At 41.3% G+C, this 19,435-nt stretch overlaps 2 protein-coding genes and 1 non-coding gene across 3 annotated transcripts; all 3 read left to right on the top strand.

Moving 5' to 3' along the window:
* Nucleotides 1-2,633: 2,633 nt before the first annotated feature.
* On the top strand, nt 2,634-6,542 carry LOC115377989 (tubulin alpha-1B chain-like). Its single transcript, XM_030078086.1, has 4 exons — nt 2,634-2,719; nt 4,404-4,626; nt 4,940-5,088; nt 5,184-6,542. The coding sequence occupies exons 1-4, from the start codon at nt 2,717-2,719 to the stop codon at nt 6,159-6,161; spliced, it is 1,353 nt and encodes a 450-aa protein (XP_029933946.1). The 5' UTR covers nt 2,634-2,716; the 3' UTR covers nt 6,162-6,542.
* Nucleotides 6,543-7,873: 1,331 nt separating this feature from the next.
* trnac-gca (transfer RNA cysteine (anticodon GCA)) lies at nt 7,874-7,945 on the top strand. Its single transcript has one exon. It is a non-coding gene; the product is annotated as a tRNA-Cys (tRNA).
* Nucleotides 7,946-9,303: 1,358 nt separating this feature from the next.
* On the top strand, nt 9,304-19,435 carry csdc2a (cold shock domain containing C2, RNA binding a). The gene is made up of 4 exons (XM_030078090.1): nt 9,304-9,448; nt 13,627-13,988; nt 15,289-15,411; nt 17,461-19,435. The coding sequence occupies exons 2-4, from the start codon at nt 13,801-13,803 to the stop codon at nt 17,621-17,623; spliced, it is 474 nt and encodes a 157-aa protein (XP_029933950.1). The 5' UTR covers nt 9,304-9,448; nt 13,627-13,800; the 3' UTR covers nt 17,624-19,435.

Here is a 19,435-nt window from a genome sequence, read left to right as displayed (position 1 = left end):
AAAATCTATTCAACAGAATGAGAATACATTTCTCTTGGGACCAGGGTGCAGACATATAAAAAAATCCACATACGCCATTATGCCTGAAAAACATTAATAAATAAAAAACATTCAAAGCGCTTTAGTGAAAGACATGTTCTGTATCTGCTGCAGCACTTTGAAGTTACATCACATTTTACTGAGGGAGGTACTGATAATTGTCAGCATTACAGTATCAGTAACTCTACAGAGCTACAGTACCTGTTAAAGGGTGAATTTAACCCATAGAGTGAGACACTGAGGAAAACAATGCTGAGTGTAACTACAAAACAAACAGGAATCAAAGCAGGAAACAGGCATGTCACGGCTAACTCCAGGTAGTTTGTCCCAGCAGAACCAGTCTCTGCTCCCAGTTAGATATTTTATATGTAACTGGGATGAGACAGAGCAGAGTCAGCTCTTACAATACAAAATAACGACAGGATTTTAATAAGTCACCACCAACAGAAGTGGTCTAATTCAATTCAAACAACTTTATTAATACTACTAGGGGTGTTTTATATGGAGCAGCTTGTGCATAAAATACATAAATAAAACACAGTGACAAACAGTCCACAATAAATTATGCGTAAGAGCTAAAGTATGAAATAAAGTCTGAAATAAATACATCTATTGAAATGTCAGAGAAATTTGTATTGACACTATGGAAGCTTGGAATGTTTTGACATTATCAATACTAATTTTTTATTCAACAGTATTTCACTAAATGACTGACCTAAAAAAAACAAAACAAAAAAAAAAACTTCTCACTCAACACTTGGACTCATCATCTCTGCCTGATTTGGATGCAGGAGCCAGGAGTGAGCTCTAGATGGCGCTCCACTCTGAATGCAGCCGCTTGTACCACTATGAAACAGAAAACCCTTAGTTTTCCCCTCACATTTCCCCTGAACACACACCACACTCCTTAATGAGGCCTTCATTTCAAGATTGAAATCGTTAATTCTGATTAAAATTAAGCAGAAAATCAAGATGATGCACCTCAGAATATTTTAATCCACACACAAATCCTCTTAATGTATCAAAGTTGACCTCTAGAGAACCCCCTGGATTTCAAAACTCAGATTAAAGTATATTTTCGCTAACAAATGCAGGAGTTGGTTTTGATAATTAAGTAGAAATTAATAATTATTTTTTTTGCAATGTATTTGTATCTGGATTTGCTGTGAATGTCACCCAGAACCAGCAAGAACATCCGTCAAGAGGAAGACCATGAAGACAGAGACAGAGGCTGGCAGCTGAAAGCACACACACACACACACACACACACACACACACACACACACACACACACACACACACACACACACACACACACACACACACACACACACACACTGCACTTGTAGATAAACTTCAAACCAAACCTTGCTTTGAAAAAAAAATCCCCTCAGGGTTTCAGGCTTTGGGGGGAAACACTCACACTGCTTTCCTCTGAAGTTTATTTTCTTTTCCTCTGCATTTTATTTATATTCTTTTGCCTTTTTTGGTTCATATTCATGTTCTCTGTAACAGAAAAGTGCTGGAGAGGATCTCCCCTAAAAACCTTCACAAACAGCCACGGGTGATGTGCTTTTAATTCCTGAGCCTGTATTTTGTATTTTGTTGTTTGGTGTATTTTTCTTCCTCATGTGGCCAAATGTCAGCAATTTATCACCAACACTGAGAAATTTTAAGTGAAACTTCCTGTGTACATAAAATTTCATACAAACAGAACTGACTGAAAATTATAAAAATGTACAGCAACATAAGAGGAGTCCCCTGCTTTATTTTTACCTGCAGTATTTCTTTTCACTGGAATAATTTTTAAATAAAGGTTTTAATCTCTTGTGTCTTATCTGTATTCAATTTAATAAGGGCTTTATAAATTACAGTTGGATGATTTTAATAATTATAACCAATAACAGCAGTTATTTTGTTAGGGTGTATGTGTTTACAACCCTGAAATAAATCATATAGAATTTCATCATCATGTGTTTCATATTTTCTGCCGTTTGCTCTTTGTTTTGATAGGTGAATTTTACTTGTGATTGATATATCTTGGTTTAAGAGTCAGGCAAAATTATAGCACTGGTGGCAGTCTGGTAATTACAAAGCTAAGCTTAACTTCATCACTGGAAATCATAGGGCCTGATCAATGTGATTCATAATTTGGCAATAACATTAGAAGAATAACAGCAGCAAAACTGCAATAACAAACACAACATTTGACAACAATGACAACATTTCAGCATTACACTACTTCGCTGCAAACTCTGTGAAACTTTTTTCCACCTTGCAAATCATAATAATCATGAAAATGAAACAGTGCTTTATGATGTCAAACTAATTAAGCTGCTTGTCTGCTGTGTTGTTCAAACGGGTAGCAAGCTGATCTGCACTGCCTATGTATTACACCTTAGCCGATTTGCCTGAAATGAACTGTGTACATATATAAGCAGCAGGTTTTTTGTAGGACAACATTATTTAACTTTATGTGCTGGTGTTTTCTTACAGAAATGAGAATGATCGGTTTTGTGTTGGATTGTGCTTGATACTGTCGCTCTGACCTGGCAACCCGTCTCCCGCTGCGGTTTTTAAACGGCGCTCGCGCTCTGACGGTTTGCCGTTAGCCTTACATCTCCGACAGAAACACTTTGCTTCAGGCTTCCTCTCCCGAGAGGAAAAACACAATAAAATGGTAGGTATCCAAGAAAATGAGCAGCTGGTAAGGTCTTTCCTAAATGTTGAGATTAGAAAAGCAGGTTTTAGTGATTATTAGGTAAACAGAGTGAGGTTTTGTGGCGAAGTGGACTTTGATGAAGCTGAGCGCAAACCCCGGTCAGCCGCTGAGGGCGAACAAGCTGCGATCCAAAGACGTTAACCGGACACTAAAATGACATCGGGAATGGGTTTCAAACTCTCAACTTTAATCAAATGGATTTTTTTTAAAGTGATTCGAGAGGCTTATACAGGCACCAGGACCGGGCAGTGAGGCTGCACTACAAATTGCAGCCTAGCTAAAAGGCCGTCTGTTAAGTTGCTGTTAGCTAGAAACCAGGAACATTTTAGCTAGCTTATATCCTTGTACGCTACGAAAGATTGTGCCATTTACTGTTATTGGCTATGTTAATATATGCAGGGGAATTTAAAAAAAAAAAAAAAAAAAAAAAAAAAAAAAAAAACTTTCTGAATTATCTGTTTCCCGCCAGATGTGGCCTCTTGGCTTTACATTTTCAAACTGGTCAGAGCTTGAAATCAAAGTTGAAGAAAACATTGAAAGACGGATTATAGTCCAGTCATTTTATGAAAAAACCTAGGACAAATTGCAAGAGAAGCAAACTCAACTGATTTTGTATCCTCAGTTTGTCCTGAGTGAGGGGAAAAAAGTCCCAAGAAATCCCATTGGTGGAAAGTTTTGAAAATCACCTATTTATGACCATATAATACCAAAAAACACTGTTTTTAACACACAGGGGAAAGGGGTTCCAAATTTTACTTTCAGATATCACTATAAAAATTCACAAGATGATTACACACACAAAGACAAGGAAAAAAGTCAATTACAAGTTCTTTGAATTATTCTGTTTACACATGCATATCACACATTATCTGATTTGATATGTGCTAATAAGGAATATAAGGAATAAATGCCAGAAGAGACATTTAAACAGTGAATTAAAAGGTTACTATATATATAATAACCTTTTAATTCACCTTTTAATTCAAGGTTACTTTATATATAGTAACCTTTTAATTCACTGTTTAAATGTCTCTTCTGGCATTTATTCCTTATATTCCTTATTAGCACATATCAAATCAGATAATGTGTGATATGCATGTGTAAACAGAATAATTCAAAGAACTTGTAATAGACTTTTTTTCTTGTCTTTGTGTGTGTAATCATCTTGTGAATTTTTATAGTGATATCTGAAAGTAAAATTTTGAACCCCTTTCCCCAGTGTGTTAAAAACAGTGTTTTTTGGTAATATGTGGTCATAAATAGGTGATTTTCAAAACTTTCCACCAATGGGATTCCTTGGGACTTTTTTTCCCCTCACTCAGGACAAACTGAGGATACAAAATCAGTTGAGTTTGCTTCTCTTGCAATTTGTCCTAGGTTGACCCCAATTTTGGCCTAAAATTACTGGACTATTACATAATTTCAAGATTTTAAGCTTCAGTAAAGCATCACAATGATAATATTCATAGATGTTTGAAATTCTTTTTTTGTGTTTTTTATTGTGGCGTGAGTGAAAAGTTGTATCTCTTGTCATCTAAAATGTGCAGTAAAATGGGTGTAAGAATCATGGATTGATCAGATGATAAATATATTTATTGTTAGCGAGAACACTTGGAAAATTTTGCACCTTTTGCTCTTTCAGCGCGAGTGCATCTCCATTCACGTGGGCCAGGCTGGGGTCCAGATTGGCAATGCATGCTGGGAGCTGTACTGTCTGGAACATGGCATCCAGCCAGATGGACAGATGCCCAGTGACAAAACCATCGGAGGAGGAGACGACTCCTTCAACACTTTCTTCAGTGAGACTGGAGCCGGAAAGCATGTACCCAGAGCGGTGTTTGTGGACTTGGAGCCGACTGTCATTGGTATGAGCCCTTAGCCGGTTCTTATGATACACACATAACTGACCCAAATGTGACTGCCCCAAAATAAAACCCAAACCTGTCTTACGGTTCTGTTAACTTTGGCTTGATTTGGTCCAGTTCTTTTTACTGTTTCACTGAAATTGCTTGCATTACATTGTGACAAGTATGAAATTAAGCCTAAGTCTAATATGATCCACAGATGTCAAATATTGACCCAATCCCCAAAGAGCACTGAGATGAGCTGTAAGTGTCAGGGCAAGCCATGTGTGTGTAAAGTGGTCAGACTTCCCTTAACGGTGGTGTGTTTGTATAGATGAGGTCCGGACCGGAACCTACCGCCAGCTCTTCCACCCCGAGCAGCTGATCACTGGGAAGGAAGATGCAGCCAACAACTACGCTCGTGGCCATTACACTATTGGCAAAGAGGTCATCGACTTGGTTCTGGACAGGATACGTAAGCTGGTGTGTGTCTCCCACCAATGACGGGTTGTCTCATGAGTGCAGTGTATTTCATGTTGATAAGTGCTTTTAATGGAGGTTTTCTTGTCCCTGTCCAGACTGACCAGTGCACCGGTCTGCAGGGATTCCTGGTCTTCCACAGCTTTGGCGGTGGCACTGGCTCTGGTTTTACCTCCTTGCTGTTGGAGCGTCTGTCTGTTGACTACGGCAAGAAGTCCAAACTGGAGTTCTCCATCTACCCCGCTCCCCAGGTGTCCACAGCTGTAGTGGAACCATACAACTCCATCCTTTGCACGCACGCGACCCTGGAGCACTCTGACTGCTCTTTCATGGTTGACAACGAGGCCATCTATGACATCTGCCGCAGAAACCTGGATATCGAACGTCCAACTTACACCAACCTCAACCGGCTGATGAGTCAGATCGTGTCCTCCATCACGGCCTCCCTCCGCTTCGACGGCGCGCTGAATGTGGACCTGACTGAGTTCCAGACCAACTTGGTGCCCTACCCCCGCATCCACTTCCCTCTAGCGACCTATGCTCCTGTGATCTCTGCTGAGAAAGCTTACCATGAGCAGCTGTCAGTGGCTGACATCACCAATGCCTGCTTCGAGCCGGCAAATCAGATGGTGAAATGCGACCCCCGCCATGGCAAATACATGGCCTGCTGTTTACTGTATCGTGGGGACGTTGTGCCCAAAGATGTTAATGCGGCCATCGGTACTATTAAAACCAAGCGCACCATCCAGTTTGTGGACTGGTGCCCCACTGGCTTCAAAGTGGGCATTAACTACCAGCCGCCCACCGTGGTACCTGGTGGAGATCTGGCCAAGGTCCAGAGGGCTGTGTGCATGTTGAGCAACACCACTGCTATTGCAGAGGCCTGGGCTCGTCTCGACCACAAGTTTGACCTGATGTATGCCAAGCGTGCCTTTGTGCACTGGTACGTAGGTGAGGGTATGGAGGAGGGCGAGTTCTCTGAGGCCAGGGAAGACATGGCTGCTTTAGAGAAAGATTACGAAGAGGTGGGTGCTGACGGCGTGGAAGGAGAGGGAGAAGAGGGAGAGGAGTATTAAAGATGATTGTGCCCTCCCTCTACCCAAATTGTCAGCTGTCACTGTTTCACATGTTCATGACAGGTCAGAAGATTTTTGACTCAGCTGACATTAGAGAAGGGAGTTATTGAATTGAACTGATCGAATTGAAAGCTTTATTGTCATTATATAAAATATATAAAATCAAATAATCATTCCACAGTGTTGCAGCAGATTTTGTTCACAGAGTTTGCAGCGAAGCAGTGTAATGCTGAAATGTTGTCATGGGTTTATTATTTCATCCCTGTAATTGCTTCTTTAAGATAAGATGTTTTTCTGAAATATAAAAAAAAAATAAATAAATTGCTCCATATAATCGCACCGCATGTTGGTTTGTGTTGCTGGTTTTGTTGGCAGGTTAGACATGTAACGTTGAAATGTTGTCATATGTTGTGTTTGTTATTGCAGTTTTGCTTTTGCTTGTTTAATGCAGTGAATTCAATAAAATGTTTTTAAGCTTCTTCATCTTAGCTGTTGTGTTTGACCCCCTGACTAATTTTCAGTCAGTTCTGTTAAGTATGAAACTTGATGTACACAGGATGTTGTGTTGGCGAGTCCACAGCATATAAAGAGGACATTTAGACGTGTTTATGCTCAGAAGCCAGAGACATCCAAATAATAATGTGGATTATGTTAAGTGACAGCGAGTTGAGTCAGTGAGAGTGTGGCTGCAGGTGACAGGCTGATTCTGAATCCAGTCAGGGCTGTCTGCAGCCAGAGGAGTCTTGTTCTTCCCTGATCAACCACTAGAGAGCAGCCTTGTAACCCTGAGCCCTGTGTTCCTTGTTTGTCACTTGAAGTCCAAACCAACATATTTCTGTCATCTTAAGATACAGTTAATGGCACAAAAATCCATCTGTGTATAAAATTATTCCCTAAAGTGCTATAGTAGTAAAATTAATAGTCTTAAGAGGTAAATAGATGACATGACAAATGCTTTGTATGTAAAATAAATAAATTAGTAGCATTTCTGCACAACAAAAAGGAAAGAAAGAAAGAAAGAAAATATCATTACAATAACATATGCATCAAATATACAAACATACATTAGGTCAGCTCCTAGAGAGTGTTTTCCCACTTGTCTGAGAGTCAGATCAATAATCACCGCCTCATGAAACTTTACAACCACAAATTAGAGGATGATTCAAAAATCCTTGTAGAATCACGGTAATTAAGAATCACAATCCATATCAAATGGGCACCCAAGTATCCTGATAGTATTAAACAGATACTATCCATAAGAGATATGGTCCCAGCCCTGATGTGTAGGCCTGATTTGAAAAACCTCGTCTCCATGGTCTGTGTCACACACTGCCCAGTGGGCTGCCAGGGCACATGATATACTCAACATCTTTTAATTTCAAAATGACCATGCAAAGTGATCAAGACAAAAAATAAAATGAGAGTAAAATGCTTAATAAAATGTTTGAACAAAGATAGTGAATAAAGAATGCCGCTAATGCAACATAAACAGATGAAAGAGATTAAAATCTTTGTGAAAAAGAGACGACAGGGACGCGTTGATATCCAGGATTCAGAAAAAAAGGCCCGTTGCATCGGTTTATATGGCCAATTGGTCTGTGCTTAGAGGTCCAACATATTGTTTGAGTTTAGTTTGGCCTTTGGGAAGGAAAAATGAACTGTTTCCTCCAAATGTGAAGTGAGACTGTGACATTGGGCCTTTTCATGTGTCAGGGGGTATAGCTCAGTGGCAGAGCATTTGACTGCAGATCAAGAGGTCCCCAGTTCAACTCTGGGTGCCCCCTGTTACCATCAAACACACACCCTTTGTCCCCATGGCTCTGACCCCAGCCATTCCTAAGCCTTTCAACAGGACAAAATTCTTATGTGACTTCTATACTGATATTGTGAAAAGAGGGATTAGATTTTGTCTGATGTCATGGTGGTGTTTACGGCTGCTTTACAGTAAAATCAGGCACTTTTCTTAACATACTAGCTGTACTTTCATTTGCCTCTGCCTGCATGGTCATCATACCCACATCACTCATTATTACTTATGAAAGATCTCGTGTGTAAATATCTTTTGAGAGCACCAATTTACCCATATGGCCTTGGAGCTTCAATTTTCAGGCTTAGGACAACAGGTTACTTCCTAAGACATGGAGGAGTAGCCTACAATTTATTAGTAAGAGCAAATTCAATAATACAAATTTTATGAAAAAAGCTACAAGGACTTGACATTTACGTATTGAAAATGAGAGAAAGAGAGGCAAACAAGGACGAGGTCAAATAGTTGTTTCACACACCTCTCATTCCACAACTCACTTCTCACACAATCTTGACAACAAAAAAAAGGAAAAAAAGAAATGCAGTTTTCCCACACAATGTCAAAACACACCATATGATGACACACACGCCACTGCAGTGGCAATATGAACCCCTCTCAGGTTATTTTACAATTTTCAAAGTTGCACAGGTCAGAACAGAAACAGAGCTGTTTAAATCAAATCAAGTCAAACTGTATTTACACAGATATTTAATCCAACTATGTGACCCAAAGTAATTCAAAAACACATTTAAAAGCAAATAAGAAAACTCCCAACAAGAATAGGGGCACGAAAACTGGAGAAATGAGCTCAAAAAGGTTCAACATGTGCACTGCAAAGCTTTGCCTCTTACAAAACCTAAAAAACCCTAATATATTGATTAATGATCAGATTCAAACAATCAACCGATAAGATCAATAAGCTCGGAGGAACGGTGCACATTTTTATTTTTTTTAGTGCAGATTATCTCTTTAAATGACTTTCAGACACATGTGGTACCTGTCTGTCTGCGTGTGTGTGTGTGTGTGTGTGTGTGTGTGTGTGTGTGTGTGTAAAGATATCCAGCCTTACAATCCACCAAATATCCAATTAACATCCCAAAAACGAAAATATAGGAATTAAAAAAAAAGAAAGAAAGAAAACAGAAAAGAGAAACTCTGGGTGTGGGCGGGGCTGAACTTAAAAAACCAACACTGTATTGTGTCTTATAATAAAAGATTTTTTTTTTATTGTGTCGGCAGAGTAACCCCCCCACCCCATCCCCCCTCCATCCCCCCCCGCCCCGTCTCCCTGCTTTTCATTTGCTGCTTTTCATCCCTGCTCGAGTGCGCCACATCCATACCAAGACACGCCGACTTATTCTCCGCCACATCATGTCCGTGCAGCTTTTATTGGATTAAATTACATAATTGTTTTATATAACGCGCCCCAAAGCCGGGACATTTCACGTCGGACTGACGGCCGCTCAGCGTTTTTTCCACGGTAAGAAAAACCGATAGATGAATCCGGTTTCTGGGCGTTTTGCTGCACACAGATCCAGGCTGCCTTGTTTTTTTTTCCCTCAATCGGGCATCCGGCGTTTGTTTGGACCAGTTTGGTGATAAAACACCGCTTTAGTGATTAATAACTTTTATGGCAAATTTATCGGCTATATTATCATCTTTCATATCTAATCCTGCTTCTTTTTCTATTATTATTTTGGGGGGGGCGCATCTCATTCTTCAGCCGATTCGGGGTGAGGATAATTTTTTTTCTCCCCTCTGCCACAATATGAGAATGTTCTGGAATCAAGACGCCTGGGGGAGAGAAGGGGGGCCTTTTATTTTGTAGTGAATTATTTAAGCTGGATAGGCTGCCATTGCTTGACTTTATTCTAAGCCCCGAAAATAAAAATTAAAGGGTCAGTGTCAGAGCTGCAGCCCCTTGTTTCACCATAAAGAGGCTTATTTAAAGTTTAAAGTCGAGCCTTGTCTGTTGCTCAAAGCCCCGTGCTGTTTAAACTGTGTGTGTGTGTGTGTGTGTGTGTGTGTGTGTGTGTGTGTGTGTGTGTGTGTGTGTGTGTGTGTGTGGACCCATACACAGAGGAGTTACGTGCCTCCCATGCTGATGCAGGGGGTACAGACAGCCTCAGTGCCCTGGATTCACAGGGAGCTGCTCTTTTTTCCTTTTTTTTTTTTTTTTTTTTTTTTTTTTTTGGCTTTTGTCTCCCTCCCGAGCGCTCCTCCATCTCCTCACCTCCTCCATCTGATCTGAGATGTGCTGGGTTTTTTTTTTGGTTTTTTTTCACAGCTCTGCTGACACCCCCTGGTTCCCTGTTTCATTAACTTTGACATGCCAGCCTGAGCGACCGTCCACCCGTCCGCTGTGTATTCATTATAGAGGCCCGTCTGACCGGCTGTAAGTGGGCTGATGAATTATTTAGGCTACATATTTGTGCTGTGTAACTCTATATCGCAGATTAGTGCCACCATGCAGACAGATGTGTGTGAGTGTGTGTGTGTCATCTCTCTGCCAGCAGCCGGTGTGATGTCAGCAGGATAAAAACCTGTCTCACTCATCAGCCATTTTCAGCATGACTCCTGAATAATAAAAAAAAAAAACAGGGTGAGAGATTAAAGAGGCGACCAGGCTGGAGGAGATGGGGCAGTTGGGCGCCATCTTTCAAACGCCAGCAAGACGGGAGCCCCATCTATCTGTGTTTAACGTTCTGGTTTGTGTATTAAACATTTACATTTTTATATTGTAGGGAAGCTATTGGATTACAAACATGACAGAGTGATGACATTTGCTCATTAGTGCCTCTGAAAAATGACATTTTTCACTCATCGAGGCTAAAAGCCATGTGCGATCCACTGCCACGGTGAGATTACGGCACATCCTGCTTGGTGGCAGGGCCATGTCGTTGCCATGGTAACCATAAGCAATCATGCCAGACGTGTAATCGAGTCGTAAACCTGTCAGGACCTGTCGAGTCAAGACCTCATGACATAACTTCATTTCGTGTTTTTCTTAGCCACCTCTTCAATCTTAATTAAAGCACTTTGAACCGCCATGTGTTGAAAGGAACTGTAAATAAACTTGCCTCGCTTTGCCTTTATGTAAAGATACCATAAATAAACATTAAAGGAATACTCCAGCATTTTGGCGAAATACTCTTTTTCTGACTTACGCGGACTCACCCAGTGTAAATCAGACAGTTTCGGAGCTGCTGTAAGGTTTATTATTTCACTTTTATGGAGTCTGGCTAACGACTCCCATAGACTTCAAGTCTTTATGCTAAGCTAACATAAAATGCTACCCATAGAAACCGAACCACTGGACGTACAGAGGTGAAAATGGTGTCTAACATCTTTCTCAGTCTGAATAAGTCGGTAAAAGGTGATTTTTGCCCAAAACGCCGGAGTATTCCTTAAAGTAATGTTTATAATGGTAATTAATAGATATGAAATTTCGTTTACAACCATTTTTGAACATTAACATACTTTGTTGTAGGGTAACCAGGTGTTTAATCTCATTACCCCACGCCATTTTAATGGCTAACGACCCGACCTAAATAACATGACAGATGCATTTTTAGACAGGTGCATTTTTTCCCTCAGTTTTTCATTCAGCACTCGGCTTCATAGTATTAGCTTCCTCCTCTCTTCCCCTTTGCCTTTTTCTCCAGGCTTTAGTCCACTTTGCCAACTCTCCCCCAGTGAAAGCAACTATTGGCCGCTCAGAAATTCATTGGAAGTTGCCAGATGATGTCATCGGCTAATTTGCATGTGAATCTCTGAGCTGCATGACTCTACTCTCAGCGGAAGGAAGGAGGGCTAGCGGTGTGTGTGTGTGTGTGTGTGTGTGTGTGGGAAGCGCCGGGCCGATTTGTCACCAAACGCTAAGGGAGTAAACACACAAAAACACTTTTCCCAGTGGCCTGAAAGAGAAGGCAGGATTGTCACCGGTTGCTTTGAGAAGTATAGTCTGAGAAGTTGCTAGATTGACGTGTTTCTTTGGCTCCGCCCACTGAGGTTCAACTCAACCAATGAGATTATTTCTGCAGAAATAAGAGCTGGTAGAATTAAAGCTCCAGTTTGAATTTGTCACATGAAATTTGTACGTCCTTATTCAGGTTAGACTAAGACATCTCTATTCTGCACTCTGCTATATTTAGTGTGTGTGTGTGTGTGTGTGTGTGTGTGTGTGTGTGAAAGCAGTGAAAGCAGCCTAAGCAACCTCATCAATCTTAGACTGGTCACACCTTCAGTCTGCAGATGTTGCCTCGTTGCGAAGAGCGAGTAGCGGCGCTGGCCTTTTTATCACAACTGTGATGTGTGTGTGTGTGTGTGTGTGTGTGTGTGTGTTGGTAATGAGTGTCATTATTGTGACTGAGCTAATGATACACACATCAGTGCTCGCAGTTTCAAAATAATTGGGTTTTGTGTCGCGGCGTAGAGCCTGAGTCATTCTTCAAAATAAAGAAAAGCCTGCCTCAGTGAAGCTCTTGTTGCCTCAATAAAGGCGACAGGAACAATAATGGATGTCCGCCTGCGTCTAACTGGGGATTTTAATGTAATAAAGTGAGATGATATGAGCCGGGCTGCAGCCCATGGAGGAGGGGTCGTTATTCAAAATGTCTTGAGGCATTTTCACAGCCACTGAGATCAGAGCCGGGCCCCTGGAAATCAAATGGCTTTGTTAGTGCCATTTTTTGGTCACAGCGACTTCCAGCTTTTGTGCGTCTGCTTATTGTTTCTACCGCCCAGGTGGACTTAAAGGGCAGATCCGCTCTGAAACACTGGAAGGCTTTGGAAAATAAGATGTGCCTCATGTGCTTGGGCTCATTTTGTTTGTCTCTTATTTTTGCAAAAAACTTGAGACACGTACAGACGCTGTGACATACCACTGAGAAAACACTGCAGTGAGCTAAAGAGTCAGTGGTAGGCCCCTACATGTCGGGTTCAGGTGTCACTGTTTGGCCCCGACTTTCAACAAACATACAGGCAGAAAACCATCGCAGGAGAGGCACCGAGGCTGATTTCTGCACCGCTGGAGCAGCAACAAGACAGTCTGTGTTTAAACTTTATTGTCACTGTTGCTCCCGCTGCATTCTCTGGAGGTTGTCAAAAGGCATTCTGGGACACGTAGGAACCTGAAATAGAAGAAGACGAGGCAGGTTGACGGAAAATGGAGACGACAACAACAAAAAGCGATATCAAAATAATTCCCTGACTGCACTGAACTGGAGCTGAAATGAGTTAATTAGTTGATAAGTCAATGAAAAGAAAATGAACCTACCAGAATTTTTGATGAATAATTTAAGTCATTTATCAGTGCCAAACATTGCTGAATCCAGCTTCACCCTAAAATTATCTTTGTTTTTTATGGTCAGACTAAGGAGGCAATTTGAAGACAACACTTTGGGCTCGTATTTGTTAAATTGTTATCAGCACATGCCATTGCTTAAGACACTTTATAGAACAAAATCATTTTTTAGTCAGTTGAAAACAATGATTTTTCGACATCTTATTAGTTGCAGCCCTTTACTGAACATCACAGACTGAGGAGATGCAACAGAGAAAAAGTCCCTGTGGGTGGATTTTGATTTAGTTCGCTGTAACTTTTCACCTTCCTGTTTGTCAGATCTGAGAAAGCCTCTCTGTCTCGCTTTGACTCAGGAGGAAGCTGCTCCACCTGTTCGACCTCCTCAGCAGAGTCTTCCTCAGCCTCAGCGACACTCTCCGGCCATGCAGGAGGTGTGACCCTCCTCTCCCTCCTTCCTCGAGTGTGCTTTTGGAGGCTGCCCACAAAGGAAAGAACAAATCAAATAAGCCAACCCAGAGGTGGTAAAGATGGCCGACCCCGACCCGTCCTCGCCGGCGGACCCCCCGCTGCCCCTCCCGTCCCCCCGCACCCCCCTGCAGCTCTCCTTCCCCTTCCTGAGGGAGGGCAGCCGGGTGTGGGAGCGGGAGAGGAAGCCGCCCCAGCCTGGAGAGCTGCCCAGCCCCCTGCCCACCAAACGCACCCGCACCTACTCAGCGTGAGTACCAGTGCTCCTTGTGTGTGTGTGTGTGCGTGTGTGTGTGCATCCCAGGTTGGTGATGATCATAGCTGGTTTTAGTGTTGGTGTTTTCATCAGGCTATCAAAATCTTTATATTTTACCTCTCTGAGTATGTAGTATTGTTTAAAGTCTCCAGGAAATTATGTCCTGTTACATCCTGGAAACCAGTGTGTCTGTAATAATGATGACCTCACGCTGCACCGGGAGGCAAAAACAAACATTTCAACCAGAGATGCCTTCAAAATTTTTCAACAAACTTCTACCGGACAAAGTGAGAAGGAAACGCCGGTCTAGTCATACGACAGCTGCTCTTTAGTGGGGCAGGTGAAATCCCATTTAGCAACAAAATCCTGGAAGTCTTGCTTGATGTTGATCTTTAGGTGAAAACTAAGGTGCTCCTTCTTCGAATGAAGCAAAATAATTTATCATTTGAGCAAGGCAACTAAGCTAACCACTGTGTTCAGGGTATTCTCTTCTTCTTCTTCTTCTTCTTCTCTGTTTGACAGGAGGGGTGAATGATCCATCCTCACAATATGTTCATATTATAATCCTGTTACAACAGCGAGTACATAAAATTAGTGTTGATGCTATTTCATGGGGTTTTAATAAATAAAGGTGCAAGGAAACATCAGAAAGGAGCAGATGAGCAGCCAAAATGCCTTACAAGTGCATAACATTGCGCTGTTTTTGTTGGGATGATATCCACTCAAAGTTTTGTTCTTGTCAAAGCACTTTGGCTGCTCACTGATTTGTATTTTCTCCTCATGTGGGTGCCTTAAACATCTGTGTATCATTGTAAAATTACTTATGATGCCCTCTTATTTATTTTGGTATTCAATTTGTTTTTTAACATACAAAAAAAAAAAAAAAAAAAAAAAAAATCACTTTCTTATATGTCATCTGGGATTTTAGCTATTATAATATGGTGATATGGCCTAAGTGTTGTCTTTTACTGGTTTTAAAGGCTGCATTACAGTAAAAACATGCAACTTTCTGAATTTATTAGCCTGTTTTAGCTGGTTTATTATTTGTCTCAACCTGCTTGGTCATCATATCCTCATTACTAATGGTTGTTTAGCAAAAATATCCAGTGTGTAAATAGCTTATGAAAGCCCCAACAGTCATTCCTACAACTTTGCCACAATATGGAGTTGTCAAAAATGTTGTGATATTTGATTTGGTCCATATCGCCCAGCCCCCAGTCAACTTGCAACACATTTTACCTTCATTTATAAGTGCCTTCCTCTTTAACCCCCCCGTGTCCCGCTCTCTGTGCAGGACGGTGCGAGCCACATCAGGTCCTGTATTTAAAGGGGTGTGTAAGAACTTCTCCAGGTCTCAGGGTCACGGATTCATCCGCCCGTCTCATGGAGGAGAAGACATCTTCGTCCACATCTCTGAGTGAGTCATGTGACCAGACAGCCGGTCGCTCAGTTCACTTTAGGTGCATCAAGCGGAGGAGGTCGCAGCACGGGTTATTATCGTTAAGGAAAACTAATGAAATGACAAAAACTAGGTGTGAGGAGACATTTTCGTCAACTGAAATAAAAATGAAAACGAGACTTTACAAAAAATGATAACTAATTGAGACAAAACTAACAAAAAAACCCCAAAATAAAGCTGAGCATTTTCAAAAAATAAATACTAAAATAGCAAACCCACTTTAAAAACTAAATAAACTGACATTGAACACAAACATCAAAATCAAATAATAAAATCTAATGAAAAATATGATAACCTTGGCTCTTATAGCTGTGTCAAAAGTGTCAAACAGCTGTAATATCAAAAGATGATAAATGGCAGACTGATTAGCAGCAGACATCTAGGTTTTGCTTTAATTGGCAATTAACTGTATTTCCCTTTCACTGCTGTTATGACGGGTTCAAATGAGATAGCTTTAAAGCTTTACTGACTTGAGAAAAGTGATTCAAGCAGTAACACAGAGCTGGAAGGAATTTGTGTACTTCTGTTTTGTCCTTCACTACATTTTAAACCAGATCCATTACAGAGAACAAATGATCCATGACAGATTGTGGAACCTTTCACAGTAAAAGCCCAGTCAGCATAGATGGGAAGAGAAACCTACTTCTACTTTGTTGTAGCTTTTATTTCACAATAAAAGCTGCACAATGGTTGATGGGAGTGAGTACCATTTAGACTCAGCACACAAAAAATGTGGAATAAGTGAAAAAAAGGAGAATAATATCAGTGAGATGACGATGTAGCCTCCACCGCCATAATTATGTTCTCTTAGAAATGAACAGACTTTACCTCCAGGCTCCCCGCCCACAAACTAATAATCAAGCATGACCGAGCCTTCATGGTGAAGAGAGGACACAAATACAGATTTCATACTCTCGCACAGTGAGTCCGTTCATGGCGGTCACATAAAGGCCTGATTATTTTTCAGTTCCTCTCAGTGTGGCTTCAGCTCTCTGCGCTCTGGGTCGCCTTCATCTCAGGCTGCTTGACTCGTGAGATAACATCACAAACTGAACCGTCACACAGATACAGCCTGCAGTATATTACATACACACCCAGTGTCCACTTTATCAGCTCCACCTGCACAGTCTAAAGCAGTTCAGTGCAGCAGCTCAGCCATAAATCCTACCTTTTAACAAAGTTTATCATGTTCAGTTTGTGTTGACATTGTGGAGAATGTGCCAATTTAATTCTATGATTATTATTGAGGTTGTAGTTTGCAGAGCTCTTGTACTGGACTACATTATATTGAGAGGTGTTTCAGATTTTTTGTCCTCCGTATTTATATACAATGAGGAGGACAGAATAGTGGAAACACCTCTCAATAAAGCACAGTCCAGTCCAACGGCAGCACTAACTATGAGCTCAATGCCAAACATAGAAGTGAATGAGCACCTCTATTACTGTGACAACAAGAAAACCTGAGCATTATAGGCAGCAGGAAAGGAAACTTTATGGCACAACACTTGGATTGGATTGGATTGGATTAGATTGTAAGATAAGATAAGATAAGATATTCTTTTATTAGTCCCATAGTGGGCAAATTTCAAGCATTACACTAGCAAAGTGGATAGCAAAATATGAAGCCAGTTTACAGTATAAAGGTGGAACTAATAAAGTGGCCACTGAGTGTATGTGCTGCTCTATTAGAAAATGCTTCTATAAACACACTGAATTTAGTGACAATCTGCCTGCAGCTTCAGAGCTTCCCTCACACTCAGTGGATGTATTTGCTAAATTACATCAACTTGCGATAACAAATAACAATAAATTGATATCATAATGCATCTGACCTGGGATTGTAGGGAAATTAGGTTTAGTAAAGAACACAATCTATTCATTGGTAGAAAAAAAATGCCTGCTGTTCAAATTGTTAATATTTTATAAATACAGATGGCGACATCCTCACACACAGTGACTGTTTTGTAAGCTTCTCTCCTGTTTTTGTTTTTGTTATTTTCTCTCCAGCATCGAAGGAGAGTATGTGCCTATGGAAGGAGATGAGATGACGTACAAGGTGTGTCCCATCCCTCCCAAGAACCAGAAGATCCAGGCGGTGGAGGTGGTGATCACCCACCTGAACCCGGGCACCAAGCACGAGACCTGGTCAGGACAGATCATCAGCTCCTAGACCGAGCCGCACAGGCTCCTGGGACGGATTTGGATTAGGATTTAGGTTTTTAAGTTAAAGGGGGCTGACCCGTCTGGGAGCGGGCGCTTCAGCATGAGGGGTTTTTGGGGTTTGGAGAAGTTTGGCCTTAGGTAGACACGGGAGTCGGGAAAGTGAGGCTTTGGGGGGGTCAAAGTTTAAGATTTGAATGTCTGGGGTTTTCAATTTAGGGTTTTGGATGTACTCATTTTGAAAGTTGGGATTTTGGACGCCTGCTTTTGAAAGTTTGGATTTGAATGTTTTTCGATTGAAGGTTGGGATGTTTTGGGTTCAGGGTTTGGTGCTAGGATTTTCACTTTGGGATCAAAATCTTTTTCGTTTGGGACTAAGCGGGCATTTGGTGGGTTTAGAGGGCGGGGGGTTCAAAATGCAAGTGGGAGATTCAACTCCACACATGAGGGATGATTTTCCCTCCGACATTGTAGCACTACAGTATTTTGTCTATTTGCCAAGCTTATAAATCCACTATGTTGTAGCCAGCTTCGATGACAGCGGTGGAGACGGTGGTTGGATGTTGTGGGACCAATATGACCGGGGAAGAGAGGGTTTGGGTTCAGGTGGAGAGACAGAGAGGGAGAGAGAGAGAGAGGGGAAGAGGATGAGGGAACAGGCAGAGGATGGAGCGACTGATTAAAGATGTGATCAGGCAGAGATGCAGCAGGACTTGAAATGGTCTAAAGCACGTGGAAATAGGAAGATGGGCTTTGAGATCAGCGGCTCTCAACCTGCAGGGTCATCGGATGCCGCGAGGCGACTTATCAAAGTTATAACAAACACATTTTTCTGGCAATTTGTGATAAATGACTCGTGAAATAAGCAGCGCTGGCAGCCTCCAGGCTTCTACCAGTAAAAAAACCGATCATGTCAAAGTTCAATCCCCTGCATTCTTCAGAAGAGTAACTGGGCCACAAAAAAAAAAACAGTGACCTTTCAGAATATGATCCGAATTTCAAAATTAAAGCCAGAATTTCAAGCTGGTCACGTTCGTGATGTTCGCTTACCTCACCAACTTCGGCAACCCCCTCGACAGAAGCCATATCGCCGGCCTTTTCGCCTCAAACAATCAATCCTAATCTTCGTCAACTTTCATTTTTGACGTCAAACCTCAAAATTTTGACTTCAATCTCAAATTTTGGAGTCCGTTCTCACAATTTTTCAATTCTATCCTTGAAATTCTGACTTTACGTTGCAAAATTTGGGTTTCATTTTTTGCAGACTGTTGTCACTGATCTCAGTGTTTTGCAGATTTTTCCAAAGAGCATTGTGGTTTTTTTTTTGGCCCTGTTACTGTTCTGTAGGATTTTGCTCTTTTTCCTGTGCAATTAATCACGAATCAACATGACTGATCACAATTTTATTAAGTTTTGTGCTAAAAAAAAAAAAACATTGAGAGCCGCTGATTTGAGTCGTTAGCAGGTGGGAGGTTGAATTTGCGAACATGGGTGATGATCTGAGTAAAAAAAATGAGGGAGTCCTGTAAGTTTCACAATGGCGCGGCGAACGACTGTGAAAACAAAGCAAAGCAACAAACCTTCCTAAATGAAGTGTTTCTTCTTTTTTTCTTTTCTTAAAAGATTTATTTATTTATTTACATATTTATTTCCATTTTGTAACTTTCCAGGGACGCCACGTGTTTGCTAACTGAGGCTGTGTTTCTTAGAGTCTTTGTGCCAACGTTTGAACACTCGCTCTGATGATACTGCCCTGCTGAAGCATCAGACAAAAAACAAAAAACAAAAAAAAAAAAAACCTCAAACCCTTCTCCAAACGCAC

This window comes from Myripristis murdjan, chromosome 19 (assembly GCF_902150065.1).
Source record: "Myripristis murdjan chromosome 19, fMyrMur1.1, whole genome shotgun sequence".
In the NCBI taxonomy this organism is placed as follows: Eukaryota; Metazoa; Chordata; class Actinopteri; order Holocentriformes; family Holocentridae; genus Myripristis; species Myripristis murdjan.
This window is presented reverse-complemented; position numbering and strand designations above follow the sequence as displayed.